The sequence below is a fragment of the Mya arenaria genome, chromosome 5 (assembly GCF_026914265.1).
Source record: "Mya arenaria isolate MELC-2E11 chromosome 5, ASM2691426v1".
Classification (NCBI taxonomy): Eukaryota; Metazoa; Mollusca; class Bivalvia; order Myida; family Myidae; genus Mya; species Mya arenaria.
In genome coordinates this window covers 31,578,821-31,606,399 of record NC_069126.1, presented here as the reverse complement: position 1 = coordinate 31,606,399, position 27,579 = coordinate 31,578,821, and the positions used below count along the sequence as shown (strand labels likewise).

The window sequence follows — 27,579 nt, the reverse complement described above, 5'->3', positions numbered from 1 at the left end:
CATGAAATCACGGTTACAACATGCAGAGATATGCCATATTTGCCGAGAAAATACGAAAAAATGAGGATAAATTCAACACATTTATTTGTAAACATTGTCTCCCGAGCCACAATCTGTTCAATAAGTTTTTTTTTTTATTTTTAAAGTCATGATATCAAACTAAGATGTCGATTGAAGAATATGTTTTTACTCACACACTGGACGCATTTATTTTTCAAAATTATAAATACAAGTCAACCTTCCAGGCAAAAAAGGTCCCAAAATCGGTATTTATCAATCCATATACGCCATTTTGTTTGCAATGAAACATTTTTCTCACTTAATGTTTGCCAGAAACGAAATTACGTCCTCCCCCTTGTGTGTGTGTGTGTGTGCACGCGCGCGCGCGCGCGTGTGTGTGTGTGTGTGTGTGTGTCGGGGGGGGGGATAACCAGTATGTGTACACAACCTTACTCTAATCCCAAAAATCCCGAATAAAGTAAAACGTTAATGGTAAATCTTATCAACGTATGCATTAACTTGAGGAAACTAAAACTATACAATACAATAAAACTAATAATAATACTAAACGAATACTAGTAGTTAAACTCCAAGTAGTACTATGATAAGTGATCCCGACTCTATCTGCAGACGAATGAATACATTTCAGAGTATTCAAAAAATAATCATAGATACGATGCAGTTATTGAAAATATTAACCTTTCACACAGTTTCCCTAAGCAAATAAATAAGCAAATAAGACTCACCTACTATAGAGATATTCGCGTTTGATTTAGCAATACCGCAGTTAAACAGAAGCTCATTATCAATGACATGAATAAAACCCTGAGCGCTCATTTTGCCATACTGTACAGTATCGAGTGAAGGACCCCCCCCCCCCCGATAAAATCCCTCCCGATCATTTTTGTATAGGTGGACATAATACCCCCATCAGTTTTTCAAGGCGAACATAATCCCCCCCATCATTTTTACAAGGCGGACACAATCCCCCCATCAATTTTACAAAAAAAACCTCAACAAGTTTAAATAAATAAATAGTTTCAATATAAGCATTTTTTTATAACGCATGTCATTTACACAGACAATTATGGATTAACAGTAATAACATGTATTTATTATCTAACATACAAAAGAGTTATTATTAACAGCTTGTTTTCATAATTTTCAATTGATTATCTAATTAAAGGTAACAGTTTAAAGTTTTTAATTACTATTCATTGCTTGCAGTGTTACAAAGTAATAAAACATTATATTTCCAAATATTCGCTAAAAGCCATGAAGTAGATAATAAAACTAGAAGAAAACATTAGAGAGTGAAGAAAAAAATGCTGAGGTGGATGATGTCCGCCTTGAAAAAATGATGGAAGGGATTATTCCGCCTTGAAAAATTGATGAGGGGGGGATTATGTCCATTTTTGACAAATGTTTCGAACGGCAGAACCTAAACATTTATACATCTTTGAACAACCTAAACTACAAAATGTCAGCTATCAGCTGTTGTCAGTAAAATAGTAAAAAACTACTTTCAATGGTTTGAAAGACTAAACAGACAGGGTCATCGTTTTACTATCGTAATTCAGTCGAAAAAGCGACAGAACTCAAATCGAAGTTGTGTGCCTTACAATGCATGCATGTATTGTCTCTGGTAATATATTTATCAAGTGCCGAATGAATACCTTAATCGGCCTTTGAGTTAGTGTCCAAGTTAAATTGTTTTGACTGTAACGTCGCCAACGTCACTAACTACTTTAAGACGTTCACACATACCAAATAAAACCAACAAGCCAACCGAAGTCACGTCCGCGGTATATTCTGCCACTGAACGGCCTACTTAATACCGCTTTAATATAAACAAAAAACCTACTTTATACTTAACTAGTGTCTTGTTCCTTAGACCAGGTTGAAACAAGAACTTCAGAGCTGGAAACATAGTATAGTTTTGATTGTTATCGTCATCGTTGGATTGTTTTGAAAAGAAACAAAAGCCCGATATTCGTAAAACATTTTAAGCCATGACATAACCGAAGTCGCTGAAATGTTGATAGAAAGATGCAAAGAAAAAGTGTGTTTTTTACATTGAAGTATTACATACAATGAATACAACTAAAGTAGTTTTGATATTATTAAGTATTTATATCAAATGAGTCTAGTGAGATACTTAGGGAAATGACTTAGCTATGGCACAGCACAAGGCTAGAGCATAAACGACACTGAACTAGAGACATAAACAAACCAACACCCCATTCATAAATACAAACAGAACACACACCCATAAAAAAAACTTTACCGATAAATAATGGAATTGCCTCCTTGGAACAGTCAGTGACTCGAGTTTACTAGAGGCATACAAAAGATTGTATGGACATGTGTTATTAATACAATTGTGTAGTTTACTAAAATAATAATAACTATTGCCATTCTTAAGCGTAACGTTACAAAACGAAGCTCCTATCAATATTCATAAGCGTAATTCGAATATACTGATGATTCATTGGAATACGAACGATGGGTGGTCAATCAGTTAATCAATTATTAATTCAATCAGAAGAAATGCAGTTTTTAAGCCCCAATGCGCCTAGTTGTAATTTTCAAAGGTTTATCCGAATCAGATTACCACGTTTACTTGACCGTGTGTCTTAACGTAGCCCTGAATACAATGTATTGTTTAAATACATTACCAAGTACATCAAGAAAAAGTTATGCATTATGAATTAACCCCCATTTGATGTTCAAACAATAACCCAAGTTTGTTTAAACACTGTTCGACACATAGTCGTAATATAACAACTATTATCTTAATTGATAAATATATGATATCACGATCCAAGAATACATTGCTTATGTTTTCGTTATTAACACAAATAAGTGGGACCTTGCCGAACGATGCATATGTGTTTTTTACAATGCAAAACTTGACAAGTGTTGAAAAACCTAAATATCGGGGAAAGTATGTACGAATATTAATGTGATTCACATGCCCCTCAATTGTGTTTAGCTCTAAACGTGCGAACCCTATTAAAAGGCCGTTTTGATGTAATCAAACATTACACATATTTTAAGAGAAATAAAAAAAAAAAAAATAGGTAATAAAACATACACAGCAGGATTGTAGTATAAACAGATACATGGTTCGCGATAAAGAGTTTAGTTTTATCATAGATCAAGCTACGACAAAGCAAAATATTGAAAACAACTAAAAATAATCTGAATGTGAATTACTTTCTTTTGTTAAATAGCACATTGAAAGCGTGCTTTTCAGTCATTTAAACCCTAATCATGGTTTGAATTTCAATTTTCAAAATATACAATACAGCATTTCAAAACAATAGCTCAATTACGAACATATGAATATAATTAAAAGATATGTTGAGAAAATACCAATTATTATCAATGAAGTCATTAATTACGTTTTAGCAAAACTAACAACATTCCAGTAAGCACAAAGGATCAATATTGGCCAACTTGTGCCAGCCGATTTCAGTTCATCTTTATCAGGCATCTTTGGTTCATTAAAATTGATCTTGTGATGAATACAAGTGCTCTAGCGAAAAAATGTAAGCGAACTAGAGTTTAAGCGTGGCCTAACAGATATCGAAATCTTGAATAGCATTGTACTGAACCTCAGTATTAATTTCCTTAAAGGAATACAACTTTGAAATAGTTTGATTAGTGTGTGTGTGGAGACTCATACTTGTGGTTGTGTAATGGAGCTGTTCCTATTATTTGGAATTATTCTCTGCAACCAAGGTATAGACTAGGTATCTTTTGTAAATTATGTATAGACGAGATATAAATGATACGCTTTAGTGACATGGAGCTATTTGTTGAATCACTGATGAAATGATTGATATGAGATATGCTAAACAGACAACAGAGTAGTTATACGGGAGTATATGTTTTAAAACATGATTTTATTTTGATAACACACTGTATATGATGAATTATGTGGATTTTTCCTTGTGTGGACCTAAATAGTATAGTAATACAGCCAAATACAAACAAAAACACTTACGGTGGCTGAATACAAATAAATAAAGCATTTTATGCAAAATGATTTAAATTTCCGGCAGGGAATGCATATATATCCTATTATCATACATAATTGGATAATTATCCTACTATAAAACAATACTATATTATAGAAACTGTTTACAAACTATACAGTTTTGCAACACAAAGAGCTAAATTATTTTAAATTGTGTTAATACACTTGTGCGTTTACTATCTGCTTTTTGTGCGTCCGTTAGCGAATGCGTGCGTCCGTCAGGTTCTGGCTTGTCCAGACTGTAACATTGCCATTTATTAGGAGATTTAAGATATCTTATGACAAGATTTTAAGATATCTTATGACAAGATTTTAAGATATCTTATGACAAGTGTTCACCATAAGAAGACGGCGTGTCGCGTGCACAACGCATGTCTATTGGTAGCAATAACAACGTAAAACACTTTCTTTCGAATGGTGTAAGCATCAACATCAACATCATTACATACTCAAAAATCCAAAAATAAATGCTAAAAGCTAAATAAATGCCCTTTAAATGTTTTTGTTTGCCACTATTGGTGGGCATATAAATTATTAAATGTTGTATATATACATAATTATACAGTATAACTGTCGTGTCCGGACTGTAACTTTGACATGCAGGGAGGAATTGTAAAACATATTGGCACATGTGTTCGATACACAAAAGCAATGTGTCTCGTTCATGACCCATGACCCTTTCTCAAAGTCCAAGGTTAGATTTAGATTAGATTTGAATCTTTATGAAATGAGTTGGTTGTGTCCGGGCTGTAACATTTGTAAGCACGAAGTTATTTTAAAATTACCTGGCGCATGTGTTCGTTAAATCAAGATCACGATCCGCGTGCAAGAACCACAACCCTACCTTAAAGGTCAATGCCAAACGTACAGGTTTATTTTAATGTAATGCTGCATATATTTATATACAGTATAATTGGTCGTGTTCAGGCTGTAACTGTGTCATGAACGATGGGATTTCAAAATAAATTGGCACATGTACTTGGTATATAAAGGTCAGGCTTCGGGTGCAGGACCCACGACCTTACCTCAAACATTCAAGGTTACACTTAAAGTTAAAAAATTATGGAATTCTGCATATATGCACATAGAAAGATTATCCGGTTAAGGGCTGATTTTTTTTCATTCACGTAGGGATTCTTAGATAAATTAGCACATGTATTATGTACTTAAAGGCAATGTGTCTTGTGTGAGACTTATGACACTCCCTAAAAAAATTAAGGTCCCACTATAGAATGCTGCATATAACCACAAATATAGAAAGTAGTTGGTACTGTCCGGGTTGGAGCTTTACGTGTAGTTAAACATTACTTTGCACATGTTTTATAACAATACGACGTGTCGGATGCAAAAGCCACGCCCCAACCCCTTACCTCATCACTTTTCCACACTTGACTTCAAACATCATTGGGGCTGGCATATCATGTAATAGTCTTTCCTGAATGTAGACATATTAGTAATTGCACAATATTTTTGTCTAGATAGCACTTCGGGGGCATTCATCATTTACTACGACAGCTCTTGTTTTATTTTCACTTTCAACCGAAATACTTTTCATTCAAAACGTTTGCATTAAAATGAATTTTATAATATAAAACAACCATACACATTTGTACATTTGAGTATAAGTGTTAACAAAATATATTTGCAAAATATTTCTAACATATTTTAAGTGATCAACTATCGTCCCATTAGGTAGACATACTGTGTTTTCTGTCTTTATCTTTTAAATTAAACACGTTAGTCTTTATAAGAACCATTGTTTGCGATATGGATTCATCCTTTTCGATAAATTAAAACAATTGTATTGATTGTGGTACATCTTATTTGGGTGAAAGAGTGCATCTTTAAGAAAACAAATCATATGATATGTTGAAATACTATATTTTAGGCCATATCATGGAAAAATAGTTTCTTGCTAATGCTTTATGTACAAATGGTTAAGATCTCATACGATCACAAGCTAGGGAGGACTATGGACCATACCATGAGTTGGATAGAAGAAAAATCAGATCAGGTATTATGAAATTCAATATCGTAACGACATTGTTTTATTCATGAATGCCCCTTTAATTCAATGAAAAAAATATACATGTTCTAGTTAATAAAACCTCATATTTTCTTCTAAGGTACAACTTTCCGGTCGTTAAACTTGAAACGTTTATAACAAAACATTTGACCTAAACTTTGACCTTTTAACTACTGATCCAAAAACAAAAACTTTAATATTCTGCCCAAGGACAACGTACCGCTTATGTTTCATGGTCCCAGGTCAAACTGTTCTAGGGCTTTTCCCCGTAGCCATGGACAATGTTTGAACTGTTGACCTTGACCTTTTCATTTGACCGACTGATCCTAAACTCTGGGTTAATAACTGTTGAAGATCAGTCAACTATTGAACGTTCACGGTCCTATGTAAAACGGTTTTTGAGTGGACAAATACGGTTCTACTGACCGACATACTGATCAAACGTCAAACCGATAGTTGCAGACCAAAATGCCATGCATGTTAATAGCCGGCAATTTGAGCCATTTCTTACTAAAGTGAGCACTTTCAACCGTGTGCAAAAAGCATTACCAAGAGATATATATGCTGTAAAAATGATAAGTAAAGAAATTGGTACATGTAATAACAAATAATACATTTTTCATTGTCTTTCGTTATAATTTGTCTATGTTGTGTGCTATGCAAGCAATAAATTACACAAACAGGTCTTAAATGTTTAAGCGCTATCATTAACGGTTGTATCTACGTACTTTGTTTTCGTATAATGGCAATGCAAATACAACACATATGCTAAATGGGTAATTAACTGTATAGATTTACAACAGTTGCAGCGCAAACTTATACAAGTGCATGCCATATATAACATAATTTATTCGTTTTATATAACCATCGTATCAACTGGCGTGCGTTAAAATATCGTTAGATCAAGAAATCACAAGGACCTGTACAAATCGAGCATAGAAATCGAGCTCAAATATTGCCTTGCAAATTCAAATAGACCTATTTTATTATTTCCAGCCAAGATTGTGTTACAGCCCAGAAAAGAAGATTTGATAAAACAGGCAAACAATTAGCCCGTTGACAAAGAGCCACATTGTTTCGTCCTTATATGTTATAACTTAAGTTTATAGTCATTGTATTTTTTTTTATTTCCCGTCAACTACTTCAGCATAAGACAGCTCGTCTAAGTCATGTAACTAAATGAAATATGTTCATCAGCTTGTTGAAAGTTGTCGGGATGTTTTTAATCAAACAAATTAATACTTTTCGTGCAATTTTAGCTCTTTTTTTACCTTCCTTATACACCATAAACATTTAAAATAACGTTAAAATGAAACTGTTTACATGCATTGTTGTATTTACTTAAGTCTAGCTAAACAAACTAATTTTCGGACTACAAAACATTATTCATAATTGTAATTTCAATATTATTTTCTTTTTTTACGTGTATTTCAACATTATAGTGACGCTTGTTGGCAAAACGTTACGTGAGGGAATCCGGTGTACCGGACATACGAGATCGTGTAGATATTTAAAATAAACCGCAAGGTCTACAATGAGCAACTAACATTCTCTCTTCATTCGATTCTTGAACGTTTTATGAACATTGACCTACACGTTTAGGCATTCGTTCAAACTCAAGGCCACGACCCCCCCCCCCACATTCAGTATATCGCTTATTTCAGTACAATTTTATATAAGGTCCTCATGAGACTTGCAGAAAAGTCTTAAAAACAAAATTGCCCTTGCTTTGATTTGCAGGTTGAAAAGCAAACGATTAATATGTTACAATGTTATACCATTTTGCAGTGCGCAGCGGAACATTGACGGGGAACGGGACGTCTGGAGGTTTCACAGTCCAAGAAAACGCGTCTCTTGAACTGACGTGTTCAACTTCAATCGTTGATGGGGCAAAAGTTTTTGCTGAAAAACTATTGGGATTTGGTATTTCGGCAAGGGCCATTTTAGATAACGGGCCAAGAGGCTGTGAAATCCACCATTTGTGGCCATTACTCAGCTGCTCATGCGTCAGTAGTAGGGAATACATTTGTGTCATCAGAACCGTCACCAGAGCCATGAACGGGGATGTTTGGTTTTGTGTAACTCAAGGAGGCAGGGGGGGGGGGAACAATAGTCGTAACAGGTATGTAATATCGTCGTACAAAGAATGTATTATAGTCGTAAAAGTATGTATTATATATGCGAAACGTATTCTCTTCGTAACAAGTATGTATTATCGTCGTTACGAAAAATGAACTACGGCGCTGCCTTCACGGGCCTTAAATGTTATACTTGTTCCCTTTTACTAATATTACTTAAAGTGAGACATACTAGGGATACACAGGACACTTTTGCCCTATGTTAATGTAACTTGAAAGTCTTTCAAACATTATATAAAGCAATTAGATTCGTTTACAATTTATTGAATATATACACCTCCATGCAAATAATTAGTATATGTAGTAGATATGTGTGTACATGATGCACAAAATAAAGAGTGACAGTATTACCTTGTGAAACGAGAATAATAGAGATACACAACATATTTAACTGCACTATTTAATGAAGTATATAGAATATGTCTTGTAAATGTTTAACACAGTATATATATAATTATATATACATAAGTTCGAAAATATATATAAATATAATACAATATATATTGTAGATATTTAACTCAGTGAGAATGTACAACATAATTATGTTAAGGCCACAACCAATTAATGTTCTGTTCTGCTTCTACACGTGTGAAATGTTTTAGGTTTTCTTTTATTTTTATCAATGAAATCCTTGGCCAAATTTTGACGGAACTTTGTAGAATGATTTAACGCTGTGTGGGCCGTGATTCTTTGAGGTAGGCTGCCACGTGCTGTTTGCATTTTAATGAAATATACAAAACAACATAATTAAATCAATATCGTCTTTACAGAATAAATAAACTAATTTTGATTTCATATATAGATTTGTATTACACTATAATATACATGCAAATTCATATTTAGTTTAAAATTTGGTTTGACGTGAATTTTGTGTTTGAAATTGTTGTGTGTGCAAATGACAATCGAGGATTTTTCATATTTTCTGTTTATTCATTTTACGTAAATCGATTCTAACGAACGCACCAAAAACAGTTTCATTGAGTTTATTTCTGTCAATCTATTTTTCAACAAAGGACTAGTGTCAGTATGAAGTAAGTATCATTGTCTTAAGAAGTATGAATTATAGTCGTTAGAAGTATGTATCATTATTGTTAGATGTACGCATTATTGTCGTAGCAAGTATGTATTATCGACGTTAGAAGTTATATTTGTCGTAAACAGTAAGACTTAGTGTGTTGATATGTTTTATTGTCGTAATATGTGCGTTTATTTGTATCATTGTCGCAACCATTCTATTTTATCGTTGTTACAAATGTGTCATGTCGTCGTCACAAGTATTAATTATCTTTGTAACAAGTATGTATTATCGTCATTAGCCGCTTTCTTTTTGTAAAGTATGTATGAATACAAAAAAATGTCCTTGGCCTAAGAATTATTACTATTTACCAATGATGTGAAGTATATGAATTATATGATCTCATAAATTATATAGAAAACACTGAAAAATCTAAGATTACAGTCATTGTCTCGATTTCCAGCGAAGTGTAATACCTCTGCATCAACCCTTCTGTGTACATGTGTTCAATGGCTTGTCTATGAAGTTCCCATTTTTTAGTATTAATTGATATCTTAACTTGATTTGTATAATTACTCTCAAGAAGCCAATTTAACTTGGTATACCCACAATTTATTGATATCACTAAATTAAGATCTGAGCTGGTATGCAATGTTTGTCTTAATTGGATATGAGAACGATTTAGCTTATCGGATTACTTGTTTAGAATAACCTATTAAAACATTGAATGAAGTCGATGTTGTATGACAATAAGATTAACGATTTACTTTAAGACCTTAAACGTAAACACAATACACATAGCATGTATGCCCTTTAGGCAGATGATACTAGGTTTTTAATAACTCTTCTGCAAATACAGATATTAAAACAAATATAAACATGCTGATTATTATATTCCATAATTACTGGCACTAGTTGTTATAGTTCAGTGTTAAGTGTTTGTTTACAGTCGGGATAACATCGGTGTCTATGGTATCACCGGCGGGCAACTCCGTGTCCATCATAGAAGACACTGCCCAGCAGTTCCGATGTGAGACATCTGTTGGGAACCCACAGGCCACCGTTGAGTGGTACAAGGATAACGGTACACTGGACAGGTCGGATGACACGGAAATTATTACCGGGAAAGAGACAAACACTAGCGCAAGTGGTACCCTGATTGTGACTGTCGGTAAACTGAGTTTGACTGTGCAGAGAAACGATCATAAAGTGGGCGTGTACTGCAGGGCAAACAACGGTGGGGATTGGCTATACTCCTCCAGCGTTGTCTTAGATGTTCAGTGTAAGTATGTTTTTAATGTACAGACACGTTTATTATATAGCAAATTACAGGTCATGTATTGCTGGGAAAACAAAGGCGGGGATTGGCTGTAATCGTACAGTGTACTTTTAGTTACACTGGTTGTAAATAGGTGTTACAGACAAGATGTGTAGTATCAGGTTAACAAAGGCGAAGTTCATTTTGGAAATATACGATGAACACCGCATTTTGCTATGTGTTTCAATCATAATAATCATTGTATAAACTTTTAAATACTTAAAAACCGTTTCCTATTCAAATCAATAATATAACTAATTCACTACATGTTTACTTCTGTAGTTGGACCTAAAGTGCAACTTCCTCAGACTTATGACGTTTTGGAGGGCAGTGTCGTAAACTATTCATGTTCTTTCATCCCTGGGAACCCCCCTTCTCAGACATCCTTTGTCTGGACGAGGTCAATTGACCGTAGGCAATGGAACAGCCAGTTTTTCAGTATTGCCTCTGTGCAGAAATTAGATGACGACATGTACACATGCACCGCGACGCCTGCTGGATCTCCCGCCCAGACTGGAAATAGCGGAACCATGCACCTTAATGTTCAGTGTATGTATATTATTGTACAGTAATTTACTTATAAGATGTGAAAATAATGCATTTGAAGCATAACATCATTATTACAAAGGACGTAGGTCCAGGTCATTTATTATATTGCGGTCCAGATGAACAGCAAATTAAACAGCTTATACGTTACTTACCTTTTCATTACATGTCAGTATTAGATTTGGCAATTGGTTTGGGACGAAAGTTTGAAAACTCTTTTGTATTGGTAGTGGCAGTTAATACAGACAAGTTATTTTTCGAAGTAATATGCATTACTATATTTTATTATGGGTTACTATTTTTTACTGTAGTTGAAAGCGTGTTCCTGATTTTTAAGTTGCAGCTGTTTCCTGAATTAAAATCGGCAAATCAAAAGTGAATTAGAAAAACGGAAACATTTATTTAGATTTTAGTATGCTAATTGAGTTACTATGATGCATAATGTATAGAATGCATTAAAAATAATGAACACGAATTTGTTGCATCATCATATTGCCAAACCTCTTTTACCACAGAGCAAATGCATAATGAAAACAAACTATGTTGTTAGTTCCATTGGATTACCAAAGTTGATAGTTGTCATGGTTTTGTTAGATTTACATAAGTAAATAAATGTCTGGAACTATTCGATTGTAATTTTGATAATTATAAAGACAGAATCAGAAATATGCAGACGGAATTTAACTTCCTAAGACATGCTTATATTGACATATATTTTTATACTATTCTGAACATAGAAATTGCTCTAGAAATCATGGGCGTTATTTATACAGGTTTTTGGTTATCATATCTCTAGTTCACAAAGCGATCATGGTGTGTTATGATATCGTTGTACGTATTACAACGTCAAGTTCGATTATGTGTAGACGGGACAACATACTATCACTTTGTCAAATCTCCTTCATCTTCGTAAAATATGGCCGTAGCGTGTGTCTAAATCCCCCTTCAAGCTTGGATTTGGCACATTTATACATAGAACGTTAATTACTAGGTCAAATATAAGTTGGTTTAACACATTCAAACGCCTGTCAAATGTTAATGTCAAAATATAATAGTCTGCCAAACGACATTACATATGTGTAGGAATATATGTAGGCCAAAAAATCGTAATATGTATATGTATACTCCAACCCTTGAATGTGTGAATAGAAAACGTACACTATATGCTTGCATAAAATATTATGCTATAAAATATGTACTTACACTATGTCAATATTTTTTCTAGATAAGTCAAGTGTAACACAGTTTCATGTCATTGGAAACAGAAACGAAGCAAACATAACACAAACAGAGAAAAGTAGTACGACATTTACCTGCATGGTGGATAGCATTCCTCCATCAACCATCAAGATTAAAAAGGACGGTGAACTGCGGAGATCCGTCAATCACTCGACACAGCTGGAGTACCCGATTGCAAATCTGGCATGCACGGATGCTGGGCTTTACACTTGTGATGCCAGCAACCAGTTTAATTTCGACAAACATTCAGCAAAGGATTTACATATGTATGTGACATGTAAGTTTACAGATACCTTTCATTGATCGCCTTTCATGCTTATATATCTACATAACCTGCATTTTTAACATACATTTTGTTAATATTTCATTGAGATTCAATCACAAATCATAAATATTCCGTTTTTTGCTTTATATCTATTTCTTATTTATTTGATCCTCTGTGAAATAAACGTCTTCATCATAGCAGTTTTATATACTCTTAAAATATGGGTTCTTCTTTCAGGTTCACCTAGGCGCCCGCCTGGTAAGGATATCAAGTTGAACTTTACTGCTCGATTACATAATAGTGTAACACTGCAGTACACTGTGGTCGCATACCCAGTACCGAGCGCTTCACAGTTCGTCTGGAAAAGATGTTTTAGGAGAAAAATGTGCATACAATTATCAAATATCACCGCAAAATATGAAATTACAACAAGTGGCTTGTCGAGTAGCTTGACCATTGTAGATACTGATATTGATGATTTCGGAGCCTACAGTCTTTCAGTTAAAAATGGCATTGGCAAGGAACTAGTCGAGGATTTGTTTCTGCAACCATTCGGTATCAGTATAATGCAAACATTAAACATTAAAATCCATAAAAGTATTTTGTGCTATTGAGATTTCGAAAGTTACTTATTTATTTTAATTGACAATTTAATTGACAATGGGTCTCCACAAACGTTCCACAATTTATATCGAGTATTAGATACTTTGGCGGATTTGCTGGATGTTAGTGTTCAACATAACGGAGATACTAAGATGAACGTTACCCTTATTAGTATAGTACCAGGGAGATATTATTTTTGCCAAATGCTATGCTCTGAATCTAGCAGGTGATTCAGGGAAGCAAACACTAACAATCAGCACATCAACAGGTATATCATTTGGTATTTTGAACGTCTTTTTAACGTTTGAAACTGATGAATATGGTCATCAAAACAATCATTATCACATACCGAATTAGAGATATTGTTGTAAACATCTTACAGAAGTTGCCGATGCTAAACCACACATCGCTGCAATTGCTGGTGGTGTTACAGCTGGGGTTATAACGATGGTAGCCATTGTTGTCGTCTTCTGTCTTCTTCGAAAAGGTACGATGTTTGATTCGCTCCGCTTTTAACGAAGACAGTCTTATTATAAACAAGATGTACTATGGCCGTCGTGATATAACTCAAATGAGTCTCGATCGTGTTAACTAATTTTTGGAAATTATAAGGTTTAATATATATATGTACTTAGCAATAGCGCAGGCAATTGAACTTGCGATTGTTTATAATGAACAAACTGATTATTTCACAGTCTAAAATGTGCAATGATTCCAATTTGTCAATGTGTTCTTCAATCGTTCGATTGGGATTGGATTTAAGGTCATAAATCTCTGATTGCGACCATCCTGTTCTATTTTGTTATGGGTTTTCATATGTATACACTTTACATTTCATACATCTTATTTACAGGTTCACGTTCAAGACCTACGGTGTAAGTTTAAAGAGATTGGCAACTTACATCTCAGTAATAATTGTATATAAGTAGTTATATAGTGACATTTTTTAAAGTTATATATTGTGCATTTCTATGAGCTATTTAAGTGTGGTTATATTGATGTCTACGATTTTTATTATATTTTTTCAATTTTACATTGACATAGTAATTGGGAAATATTTGAACGTATTTACCATCAATCATAGGATAGCTCACCACACTCTCAATATGACGGTTAGTTTTGTTATTCTTGTTGCTATATCTAAAGCAACGAAATAAAATTATCTGGATATGTTATGTTTTAATAAATTACTCATTTTTCAACGTCCACTTTCCATGTAAAACAGTTGTATGTTTGTCAACTTTGAAACAATTCAGACCTGTTGCTGAGATTCCTGGTCATAGCGCTGCCGTAACGTACGAAACTCTATCAGCGAAGAACAACACACCTGTTTACGACGCTTTAGGTAATTATCACATTTCATTTCAACTAATCTATTGCTGTTTCGTTTTTTTCAGCTATTTACTTTTTTAAAACATTGCCAATTCATTTCATGTACACTATGTTGTATGATTGGATGTAATTCAACAAAACAATCTCCTCAAAATCATATACTTTTAAATATTAACACTCTCTTGTTCTTTTTCTGTATAAATGAAATGACGTTCATTTTCGCATGAATTCCCCCGACGAATCACCGGCGTAGTAATTTCGACGACCTACTTATTATGCAAATGTTAGTCAACACGAGTACCGGTATCACAAGCATATTTTGTAATCTGCCGTTATCCCGGCCATTTAGGACGACTTCCATTTTATACTTTCGTTTTCGGCCATTTCAAGACCATTTTTGATTGTGAATGGATTGACAAAGATACAAGAACATCTCCTGCATCGCTGGGTATACATTTTATGAAATATTATGTAGTTTTTTTTCCATTTCTTATTGCAAGAACTAAAATATGTTATACCACATGTTGATTTATATGTCCAATTCATGTCAAAGTGTGCTAAAAAGTAAAACAGTATTATTATCTCTTATGAATGCAACAATAAAATGCAATGTTATCGGAATGGAGCCGGAAAAAAATGTTTGACAAGGTTAGCAAGTAAACATTTGTGAAAAGTTAAAAACTGAAGCTAACATTGAAGAACGTTCTGTATATTATGTTTAGATTGCTATTTATTAGGGTTTGCACGTTATTGTGGATGGCGTTGGTTCAAATGTTTTATGATATTAAGATCTGATATAAGGATAGTCATTCTCCTACTAAACACATATGTTTACAATCAGCTCAGACGGATGATCAGGAAAACATCTTATACACATGTCAAATTCATATTGTTTCTAATACTCACTAACTAAATGACTAAATTTAATTTGGCGCTTGCTTTAAACTAAGGATTTCTAAAAATTAGGTTTTGATATGAAGGTTCAAAACTTTACAACTTCAATAACTTATATTGATATGTCCAGAAAACATTTTTATGTTTTGCATGTCTAAGATTCTAAAAGTACTGTCTATAAAATCTTTCAACTGTTCAAACATTTTTCAACTATATTAGAACTACTTAAATAGTGTAAATGGTCGCAATTTCCTACCAAACAAATATTATATATATGATTATTGAAATAAACTTAAGTTCACCAAAAAAGTGAATGGATGTCATAAATTTCAACTTAACGTTGTCATTATTGAAAAAATGTCAGTTTTGACATTTATTGGTCGTTTTCTCCTCTTCATATATATCTTTTCCCCTCTTTCTTCGTCTACTACAGCCATATCACTCAAATTCAAACACTCAGAAATAAAGGAAGGAGTATAGAACTAAGGTAATAAAGATATTATTATCTATTACAGATACGTTATCATAAACAAGCCATTTTTTTTATATTAAGTGACATCTGCCTATAGATCGATATCACTCAAAATCATATACTTTGTAATAAGTCGTAAGGACTGCAAAACTGAGGTAAAAATGCATATTCATTATAAAGATGTTTTCCAGAACATACCATTTCCTTAATCTTAATCTCATCTGCCTTTATTATTTCAATTTGAGTAATTTCTTTGGATATACATTGTTGCAAATTATATAGAGCTCAGTAAATAAAGTTTAACATTTATTGTGTATAGTGACACATTGTTAAACTTGTAAATAAATCCGTTTTAATGTGACATTTTGTTCTGAGCTTTTAAGTTGAATTGATACTTAAAATAATTCTAGTTCGTACAAGACTGTGTAAAGACAACGCATCTCATTGCAAATAATTATGCCTTTCTGAATAATAATTCATCGTTAATGTTTCTTTTTACTTTCAGCTTCATTGTCACCAGATGTTGAGGCTCCAGAATGAAAGCAAAACATAACCTTCTTAAATGAACATTTGTATTAAATCATGTTATTGTTTTAACACTATATGGTGGAAATATTTAGAAGAAAAGACTAAAATGTTAAATTTAATATTGTTTTTCTTCTTTGGAGATTTTGCAAAACCCTTTTTTAAGCTAAATGTTATCATATGTATATATGTATGTGCTCTTACTCCTAAAACAAAATTTTCCACAATTAATGCAAATGTTTATATATACCAAAAAGGATGAATTAATATCGAAATAGATGGTTCGTTTGAAGGATACCGAATTTAATTTAAAATAAAAGTGCAGAAAACACTATATTTCAACCTTATGAGACGATAGAAGATCATAGTAAATCTTTTAGCACTCACCAATCATTTAATATATTCGCGTGTTCAGCTATTAATTACACAGTTACAATCGTGTTATCAGCAATTAATATTTCCATTAATGCATTATTTAGTAAGTAGTTAAAGGATTACCACTCAAAATTTATTCTGTTATACAAGTGTATGTATTGAATTTGCATAAGAGAGTCACTTCAAATCTACTGAATGCATGTTTATGATTGATTATATGTACATGTGTATTGAAACCAACTTATTCCTCTATAATATTTTTCAGGTTCATGATAGCTTCACAAATTGCATTAGGCCAAAGAGTTCCAACATGCAACCTTACAAGTTCAGCTCTGTGTAATTTGACAAAACACTTTACAATTTGTATGTGTCTCCAATATGCGGCATTCATACTATGTATCTCACAGCTTGTCTCTACATTTTCCTTTAATATCAAAGAACACTCTATACCAAACATGTAATTAGCAAAGTAACTATTCCAAATAACAGCACCAAAGAATTTGTTTGTGAATTTATAGTAAGTAGGTTTACGGATTGAAGCGCAGTTTAATTGCTTGTATGTTTATGGTTAAAACTTATTTATTAAGACCGATTATTAAGGCACAGTTTGATTTTATATTCAATCACAATAATATTTATTTTTGGAAAATTCTGTATTGTTTTAAAAATAAAACAGAAACTGGACATTTTATAGTCGGTCAGTTATTTGTTCTAAAAGTTCAACACTATATTTTATATGACTTAATTTTTGTGGATATCATGTCAATATGAGTTTTAAGTCCATTTTTATCAACATTCGCCATTGTAACCAGAGTCTAGATTCCCTAGGAAACTGTCATTGTTGTCTTATCATTTTGGTATTTTCAATGTGATTTGTTAAAGCATGTCAGCTTTAGACAATATGATGTTCCTTTTTGTTCATGATATTCTTTTGAGCGTACTGTGTATACACTTATATTTATATTTTAACCTCGAAATGTTATGATAAAAGCATATTTGTATTAAAATGTTTATGATTGTTTGGTTGTGATTAGTTTATTTTTAAAGTAAGTGTCAGTCGTGGAAAGATCTGTGCAAGATAATTATCGGAATTGATCTTTTACAAAAGAAAAGCTTCCTTGCTTTCATTTTTATTTGTCATTTTTTTTATCGTTTGCCATTCATAAAAAGTTTTCGTTTGTATCCTATCTCTCCAATTAAAATGTCCTTTTGGAAATGCAACGATCAATCAGTAAATGTTTGAAAATAAATTTGTTCGGTGACTTTTACCTTAACCTTCAAAACGTTCCTGAAAAAAGCATGTTTAATCAAAATTATGAGACCATTAATAAATATGCAAGATATGTTTGGTACGATACTGACAAAAATCTTTTTACCACATGCAAGCATAAACAAATGTCAACTAGAATGGGACACTTGTTTTAAGACACTTAAATGTCAAACAGTTACGTTGCTTCAATGATACAAAACTTTCTTTGTTGCATCACCTTTATTGATGTTTTATTGATCTTAGTTTCCTTATGTTGTTTGGATAGTGGACTTAATGTAATGCGTTAGAAGCCTTTGTTTCAATATAGGTGCTTTATAGTTCTTCGATTTCCTTACAGTGGTACATTTGTAGATAAGAGCCTCTTGATCACACAAAACAAATGCTTTAGCAATAACAACGTAAACAAATAATTTCATGCGGTATTTGAGTTTGTAAAGTAATAAACATTTTAAAGGTTACGTCATAACAAAATCAAATGTGCATAACTTTTAAAAATCCATCATTTTTTGACAGAATTATGCCCTTTTAATTTTACATTGCTTATCTTTTTTTTCTGCCAAAATAGGTCAAATTCAAAACCTCGGAATTTAAATGAAATAAATAATGTAAAACAACACAATTTGTTTATTTTCTATAAATTTAATACTCATTTCTAAATATCAGAGCTTTAACAATGTTTTATGCAAATTATTTCACGATAAAAAATGATGAATGTATAACCTAATCTGTGGATATATAGCCTTTTTTATGAGATGACTAAAAAACTGATATTATTTATATTTGCCTTTCATGTGCAGAGGATGCCGTATACCAAAACACGATGGCGAAGAACCAAGTGCAGACAGCGCTTTAAGTGGAACATCCGAATTCAATGTATGATGAGCTCAAGAGCTCATGAGCAATGATGATCAATTGTTATCGATACTCCGCAATGTCATTTGTAGATTGTTAAATATGTATATATACTGATAAGAAAATGAGATTATGCTGCGAATTGTGAACGAAATACATATTCATCCAAAAAGAGTAAATCTATTTCATATAAAAGCAAATAATGACATACAACTTGACACTTAATTATCAACATCTAATATATCTCGTTAGTTTTCTTTCAATTCATTCCAAGAAAAAGTAGTTACGGACGGACCTATTTGTTAACGGGAAATACTTAAGACCTGACTCTATCTCCTGTTCATCGTTTAGCTTCGGAGTGACCTAGAGGCTTCAGATGAACTAACGCTGAAGTTTACGGAGATCATCCCTTCCATTCCAAGATTAACGCTGTGACGAGTTATGCCAAAACTGTTTAGATCGCAAAAGTAAAGACGATTCTGTGATAATTAACTCAACTATCGTTCATTCAACAGAATCGGCAACTCTCTTTGGAATAGGCCTCCATTAATCGTTCTAATATAACCGTGCTGTTTAATCTTCTAAAAGTACTGGTGTATTGATTTTAGTAATTTACATATGTTTTGATATGATGAAACATTATCAGAAATATGTCAATTATTATTGTCTGCCTGTAGGAACAATTACCCGGCGAATACTACTCACGTGTATGACATAATCAATCCATTTGTATTATAAGGTGTCATCAGCTTTTTAATTTTAATGCTGTTTTTTGTTCAATGTTTTATTGTTTGATATTAATACTATATTAACTGTACGTGTTGCTCTTAAAACAGTTACATGTTTTCCCTTACAAAGTAATTAATATTAACCACCTAAGATTACTTGTGTTTCTTGTTCGGCAAGTTATTGAAACAGGTGCGACGACTGAACTCGTATTACATGTGTTTTACTAGTGTAATAGGGCAGTAACATGGCAATGGCACTGGAGTGGTTTTCGTAGTTGATAGGGATTGACCCTATCACTGGTTGATTTTGCAAAACAACAACTTGTATTTTATTTTGCCTTATCATTTACATGTTTACCAACTTTAACACGATATAAAATTCATTGCTTAATGTAATATATGTGCACAGTCTTTCCCATTTGTCTATATTGTTTTATATACTGTACATAGATGTTTCAATGATGCATATGTTTGTATAATGTTTATTGAATATTTAAAAAAAATGTAGATACGTCATCATGTAATAAAAATAAATGATGTGAATATTGGGCTTGGTATTTTGAAAAAAACTATTCGTTTGTCAAAAGTTTACATTAGAATAGCATTATGGATCAAAGATAATATGTACGAGGGCAGTTCGTAAAGTTCGTGAAAAGCATTTATATCTGATTATAATATTTCGATATCGGTTTTCCTGTGGTCAGTTAGAGCAATATCGCATAACCATCGCGTTCAGTCCAAGGCGACTGACCCATTTTGGGCGATTCATACACGCTATTTTCACCGTCTCTGGAACGCTTGTACTATTGAGACACAAATATCCTGGAACAATACGCCGAAACACGCTTCATAAACTTCAGGGTTGAGCGTCCGCACTAAATGCCTGTTGATACTGTCAATACATTCAGTATACGCGTTTGTGGTGAACGTATGCTGTTTGGTTCACCGCTTGTAGTGTATTCGCTGCTTTGCAACAGGGATACAATACAATCAAGTTTACCTACGTTAGGTAAATGATGGCCGTACTGAACGCATTGCAGATTAAAAAAAGGGTAATGCCGTCAATATTTCTACTACATACGGATATGGCACCAATTTTTAATTTAATTGCGTTAATGTAAGCGCTTTTATTTGGCGTTTTGTTTCGACATAACAGTGCTCCCTACAGACTATATCAGCTATCTTTGAAATTGATCTTCTTTCAGACACGTTTATATTTTATACGTTGTTCAGTGTTTAACTTTCGAATGGAATTTATATCTAAAATGATATGCATCTTATTCAAATTGTTGTAGATTTAATATCATTATAGAATAATAATGGTCCACGAACGTCACGAACAACCCTCGCACGTCAAGACAACTGCAGACAACAATCCCCAAAGTACCAAATATTCCTGTTTTACAAGATGACCAACGATGACTTTATCAAAAGGAGGTTGAAGAATTATATCTTAAAAATATTTTCAAACCTGACCTAAGTAGCTAGATGTAACCCACTGATGGCATTATGTCAAAATACTGTTGACATAATTTGAACTTGGTACCATACAAGTGGTGATTAAAAATGAAACCGGTTGTGGTTTCATTATTTATGACTAAAACATATATTGTTTAACGTTAAACTTTCAAAAAACGATGGGACGTTTAAACAGAGCTAGCATTAGTCACATTTGTCATATTTTGGTAATACAGTGTAGAAACTTGATTTTTTTTACAAATGAGTACATGTGTTAATCGCAAACGATAAGAAAGTCTGACAGACAATAAGAAAAGAAAATATTGTCCAAAGAAATAGCGACGCCTTGAAAATGACTGTAACCCAGTGACAAGTAAATAAAACAAATATTGAATTACGCTTTGCAAATATTGTTACATGGTTTTAATCCTATATAACTATTTTTAACAATATATGTCTGTATATAAGGGTTGTTTTATACCCTCACCAAAGCGTAATACAGAAATCACTTTGTCCAAGCCGTCGGTCGGTCCGTCGCGAGACATAGGAACACATTTTGTCTAGAAACATAAGCTTCAAGGTGTTAACAAAAATAGGTTATAGGGTGATATAAAGCAAAAGGAATTGAGCTACTATCGGATTTTTTTCAATAATGATATACCTTGTTGCAAACAATCTTAAATACATGAAATATATTTTACCATATGTATAAGACTGTTAGATCCTGAATTTTATTTAACCTTATTTTATAAACACATTTCGTATATAGAGTAAACGTGCATACATAGTTTACATGTGGCGGATCCGTTAAATGGGGGTCCCGTGTGACAGTGCTGTACACTGGTGCACGTTAAAGAGCCAGGGTAGCTCTAACTAGGATTACATTCTGTCTGTGCACTATGCTCCAACAACCTGAAATGACTAACAATCTTAATGGAGCACTCACCGAATGGGAAAGGCCCGAGGACGAATATAAATAAGCTTAGACACCACCAATAGTTTACATTTATTCAGTATATACTACAACCTGAAATGACTAACAATCTTAATGGAGTACTCGCCGAATTGGAAAGGCCCGAGGACGAGTATAAATAAGCTTAGACACCACCAATAGTTTACATTTATTCAATATATACTACAATCTGAACAGAGTAAGCCAGAGAGCCAGCAAAACGTAAGTTTTATTATTTTGTAATAATTATAATTATTAAAAACTGAAACTCTTCCTGAAACACTCAACAAGCATACTGTCACTTATATCAATGTAGAAAACGGTAATTAAGTATTGAATTTGCTTCCCTCAATTTAGATCTTACAAAAGACAACAGCTTGAAAGTTAATGATGCTCTTACAAAGAGGATGTTTACTGCAAAGCACATATATTACCACGTCAACATAACTCGATTTTAAACTAGGGGTAATCTCAAACGAATGAGTGCGAATAATAATTATATTGTTGTCGAACGAGTCCATATTTATACGATTTATAACAAAATAATTTATCACAGAACAGAAGGTTTTTATTGACGTTTACAATGCAGCAAGTCATTTCGATTTGAGTCGATTGGCAAGAAAGTTTATATCAGCTATTTTGTCATGGTCCCCTGTAACCAAATATTCTTCCTGATCTATACTTGATATCTCGACTATTAAACGGGACAAAACTCGAATTACGTTAAACAGAAAATATGATATTGACTATGTCCTATAGCAAACAATGTAGTTGTAAGCGTGTATGAAAGGGTTAACGTTTTGACCGAATGTTTAAGCAATATGTATTTCAACAACACTATGGTCAGAATACATGAAAAGTAGAAAAGTCTGCATAGCTCATTTCTAGTAATGAGAGTACAGGTTCAAAGCATTCTTAAAAAACGCAATAAAGCTGCACTAAATACATAAAAATAAAGATAAAAAATTTATCCATTGTATAATAAAAGTATATTTTCATTGAATCATCATCATTAATGAACTTTTCAATAGAAAATCAAATATATTCAGGTTATATTGGCAACCTGAAATAACTTAACCTGAAGGGTCTTCCACAATGCAAAAGTGGGTGGGGAAGGCCAAAAGTTAAAATGTTGAAAAGTTGACGTTTAACTAAGTATGATGAACAATCTTCTTCGGGAGAAGAACATACATCCTTTGCAACATGTTTTTGGTAAACAGTAGTTGAGCAAATTTGACGAAAGAAGATTTTATCTTTACTTTTTTGGAAAAGTCTGTAGACAATATAAATATAGTTTTGTGTCAAAACGCTCCAGACAACATATATCTACAGTGTTTATAGTTGTCATTTTGGTGTGACGTTTTATATACTGCTTTTAAAGGCTACATCACTCAGATTGCTTTTTCGAGTATAATATCTTCAGGCTGTTTTTTTTCATTTTAACACGGTGCCAACATGACCCGATAACATATATATACAAACAACAAAAAGATCACGACGAAATAGAGAAGGAAGCGTACACTTTCCCGCTTTTGTCACTCTATCAAGCTAGTTAAAATTGTCAAATGCTGTATTATTGAATATTGACTGGCTGTATATGGTGCTACGATGAAAGTTATAAGATATGGTTTTTTTTTATGTAGGCGAAATATATATAATGGAAAAAGCGGAAATAAATGGGTAGTAGACGAGGGGGGAAATGGGGTTCTTGGACAGGCCAGGTTAGTGATAAAATCAGGTTTGCTCTGATTTATAAGAAAAAAAACCCCGAATTTCTAAGTCTGGCGAAAAAAAAAATGTTGATAATCGCTAATAGCTTCAAAGTGTTAATTTGTGCATAAAAACAGTTAATATGTCATTGTTTTAGAAGAAAATGCATGACATTGTATACATGCTTTGAAATATGATACCATTTTAGGCCGCTAGGCCGCTAGGCCTCCAAGCCGCTAACTTCACGCCGCTAGGCCGCTAGGCCGCTGAAGTGCTCGATCGACTTTTTTGAAAAAAAGTTGAAAAACGCTTCAGAGTGATAATTTGTGCATATAAACAGTAAATATATAATTGATTCAGAAGATCAGGCATGTTTAATGCTTTGAAATAGCTGACTGCTTAATCGACTTTTTTGGAAAAACATATGTTGATTATCGCTATTTTTTTCAAAGTGTTAATTTGTGCATTCAAACAGTTAATATGTCATTGTTTTAAAAGAAAATGCATGTATACATGCTTTGAAATAGGAAACCATTTTAGGCCGCTAGGCCGCTAACTTCACGCCGCTAGGCCGCTAAAGTGCTCGATCGACTTTTTTGGAAAAAAAATGAAAAACGCTTCAGAGTGATAATTTGTGCATATAAACAGTAAATACATCATTGTTTTAGAAGAACAGGCATGTTTAATGCTTTGAATTAGCTGACTGCTTTATCGACGTTTTTGGAAAAAAAACCTGTTGATAATCGCTTCAATGTGTTAATTTGTGCATAAAAACAGTTAAAATGTCATTGTTTTAGAAGAAAATGCATGTATACATGCTTTGAAATAGGATTCAATTTAGGCCGCTAGGCCGCTAAATTCACGCCGTTATGCCGCTAGGTCGCTGAAGTGCTTGATCGACTTTTTTGAAAAAAAGTTGAAAAATGCTTCAGAGTGATAATTTGTGCATAAAACAGTTAATTTAAAATTGTTTTAGAATAAAAGGTAAAGAAAAATATTCTGAATAGATAACAATTTAAGGCCGCTATGTAACTATATGAATAAAAAACCTTGATTTATCATTGTTTTAAAAAAAAACACATTAACAATTGCTTGGAAATAGAAAATATAATTAGGCCGTAAGGCCGCTAGGCAGCCAACTTCACGCCGCTAGGCCGCTAGGCCGCTAGGCCGCTTACTTCACGCCGCTAGGCCGCTAGGCCGCTAACTTCACGCCGCTAGGCCGCTAGGCCGCTAGGCCGCTGGGCCGCTAACTTCACGCCGCTAGGCCGCTAGGCCGCTAACTTCACGTAGAATTTATTATATGCTTTCTAGTGGTTTATAGAGATTTATCGGTGGAATGAAAATTATATTTTCAAACAAAGACCTTGCATTGCCACCGTTTTTAAAGTTTACCCCGATTTGCTGTCTAAGTCAAACATTAGCGAGCACATAGCTGGGACACAATATCAACGACGTCATTTACGAACTGACATTATGTGCACATACAAATAAGCGCGCTTTCTGATGGAATGCAATTAAATGCCTTTCAATACCAGTTTTAGTCATAAAATAGAAAGAAAATTAGTTTCTGTCAGTGTAGCATGCAATAAAGTGTCTGAATTCTGGTGTTCTCTTAGTGACATATATTCCGATCTTACACTGAAACAAACAATTATCCTCTATATATTGATCCAAATGATCCAAATGATCCTGAAGGAACAAAGACCGTGTACAAGATAACTGGTCGATTACATAAAATCTTTAGGCAGAATATTGTGGACTGGTGACGATGAAGTGGTAGGTAGCCACAATTTCAATTGGCAAATGGAGCTATTGGCAATTATTTTCAGAACAAACGTTTATTCTGATTACTACAATACATACGCAACCTTGCTGGAAAGTTTTTATTGACCCTCGATTTGCGATTACCCGGATAGTAGGGCTGAGGAACTGATGTTTTTTTTAATATTCTTGTTAAGGTTATACATTATACTTGAAGGAAGGTAAGACGGAGAGGGACTGAATTGTTCCGATAGTGTTTTTCATGAGTAGATTGGACTCGACATTTGTTATTTACATAAAATGTAAAGAAACATTTGAGGATTGTAGGAGTAGGCATCAACTCGAGAAAGAATAAGTGCAGTTAGATAAAATGATGTTAGAGAATTACACATCTTGATAAACACGATAAGGTTCTCTTTCTGTCTTCTTTCATTTAGATATTAAAGTCTTGTTTCAATAAAATTACACAGCTTGATGAACACGATAAGGTTCGCTTTCTGTCTTCTTTCATTTAGAACGATAAAGTCCTGTTTCAATATACATATTGGATATGGAAGTTTGTCGTGTTGCTCCGCAAACGACTCCTGCTGAACATGTTGTTCATTCTCTAGGTCGTCTTCGTCTGCTTTGAGATAATCCCTAACAAAGGGGTGTTATTCTAATAGCGGCCTTATGAATGTTTTATATACCACTTGAAAATATTTTCAAGCAAGGATGCATTTGAACTGTTTCATGACATATGTTTGCTGTCAAGCCTTTTGTTTGATCGATTCAAAATGATAATGCCACAAACTTGTACTAGAACATATGACTCTCAGATGTTGTTGATTTGTAACTTTCTCTATTTGTCCATAAAGTTTGTATTTTACATGTTGTGTTTCCTTGGTCTTCTATAAATACACTGTCGTCTGAAGTTGAGTCGTAAAATAGAGAGAATGGAGACGATGAAAAAAAAAATATATATAGTTTGTAGGGTTCGCCCTGAGGTGACAGTCTGGGAGTCGCATTTGGTACATAGCCAAGTGATGCTGCTGTCAGGAAGATATCGCAACAGTCCAAATGGGGTCCACTTAAGACAGTGATGAGTACAAGGACTAGATAAATGAACACACATGAAGACAGCACCATGGCTATGGTCAATTCTGGAATCCCTGAATTCCACATTTTATCGGTGGGCGGATGTTTACATTTGCAACTTCCGGTTTGGTGTGAAATAATTCCAAATATATCGTAGAGACTATGGACACACTTTTAAAACTAAATTTACTTAGGTTTTTAGGCAAAATGAGTCTTATAAGTGCAAAGAAATACTTCCTGAACGCTAAAACGTTAAAAACAGTTTTGACGCGTTTAATTTAAGTAATGTTCTTGTAATTAAGATTAATTTTTTTTTTCGCTAGCTGCTGTGAAGAACGACTGTCCTGAAAGATGCATGCGCAGTAGAATCTTATGTAACAGGAGATTTGGGTTTCTTTTTCAGAGATCTGCGTTAATAGGTTAGTTTTCTCCTTGGTCTTGTCAACTGTTCTTATAGATATAATTTAGTTAGATTTTGCTTTAGGAATGACTGAAATGCCATTCTCACTGACTACTTTCATCACTAGATCATAAGCAGTTTCATTAAAGTGCTTCGGGATAATGCTGATATAAATAAATAAAAATAATAAACAAAAACATCATACGGTTGTATTGTTTAGCACTGTTTACTTCAAAGTTGTTGATATTATATGTTTATTCAAAGACTGTGCTCCTCAGCTGATCAATTTCATTGTGTATTGTTAATATGTTCCTCAACCCTATCAGTAATACTCTTTAAGCCGTAACTAACCTGTGTATGTCATAAACTGTCACAAACTCCTAACAGACTATCTTATCTATGGAATATATTGGCAACAGCGTTTAATTATATTATGGCAATGCATTTTCTAAACATAACAGCTAACGCATCATTACATTGAATACGTTTTGACAAAACAGGCAGTAGCGGTCAGAAAGGCTGTCCTATCATGCATTTATCATTAACCTACTACCAATGTAACACCGTTCCCTGCA

The 27,579-nt window shown here is 33.4% G+C and overlaps 1 protein-coding gene across 2 annotated transcripts; it reads left to right on the top strand.

Moving 5' to 3' along the window:
• Window positions 1-8,070: 8,070 nt before the first annotated feature.
• LOC128234758 (hemicentin-2-like) lies at window positions 8,071-20,141 on the top strand. Of its 2 annotated transcripts, XM_052949250.1 has the most exons (9): window positions 8,071-8,193; window positions 10,174-10,506; window positions 10,825-11,091; window positions 12,314-12,604; window positions 12,830-13,147; window positions 13,578-13,682; window positions 14,049-14,070; window positions 14,452-14,540; window positions 18,861-20,141. In XM_052949250.1, exons 2-9 carry the CDS (start codon window positions 10,194-10,196, stop codon window positions 18,914-18,916), a joined length of 1,461 nt encoding a protein of 486 aa, XP_052805210.1. In that variant the 5' UTR covers window positions 8,071-8,193; window positions 10,174-10,193; the 3' UTR covers window positions 18,917-20,141. The 2 variants fall into 2 exon arrangements, with proteins under 2 accessions (XP_052805210.1, XP_052805211.1); XM_052949251.1 differs by lacking the exon at window positions 8,071-8,193 and having other exon boundaries at window positions 10,116-10,506.
• Window positions 20,142-27,579: the final 7,438 nt, after the last annotated feature.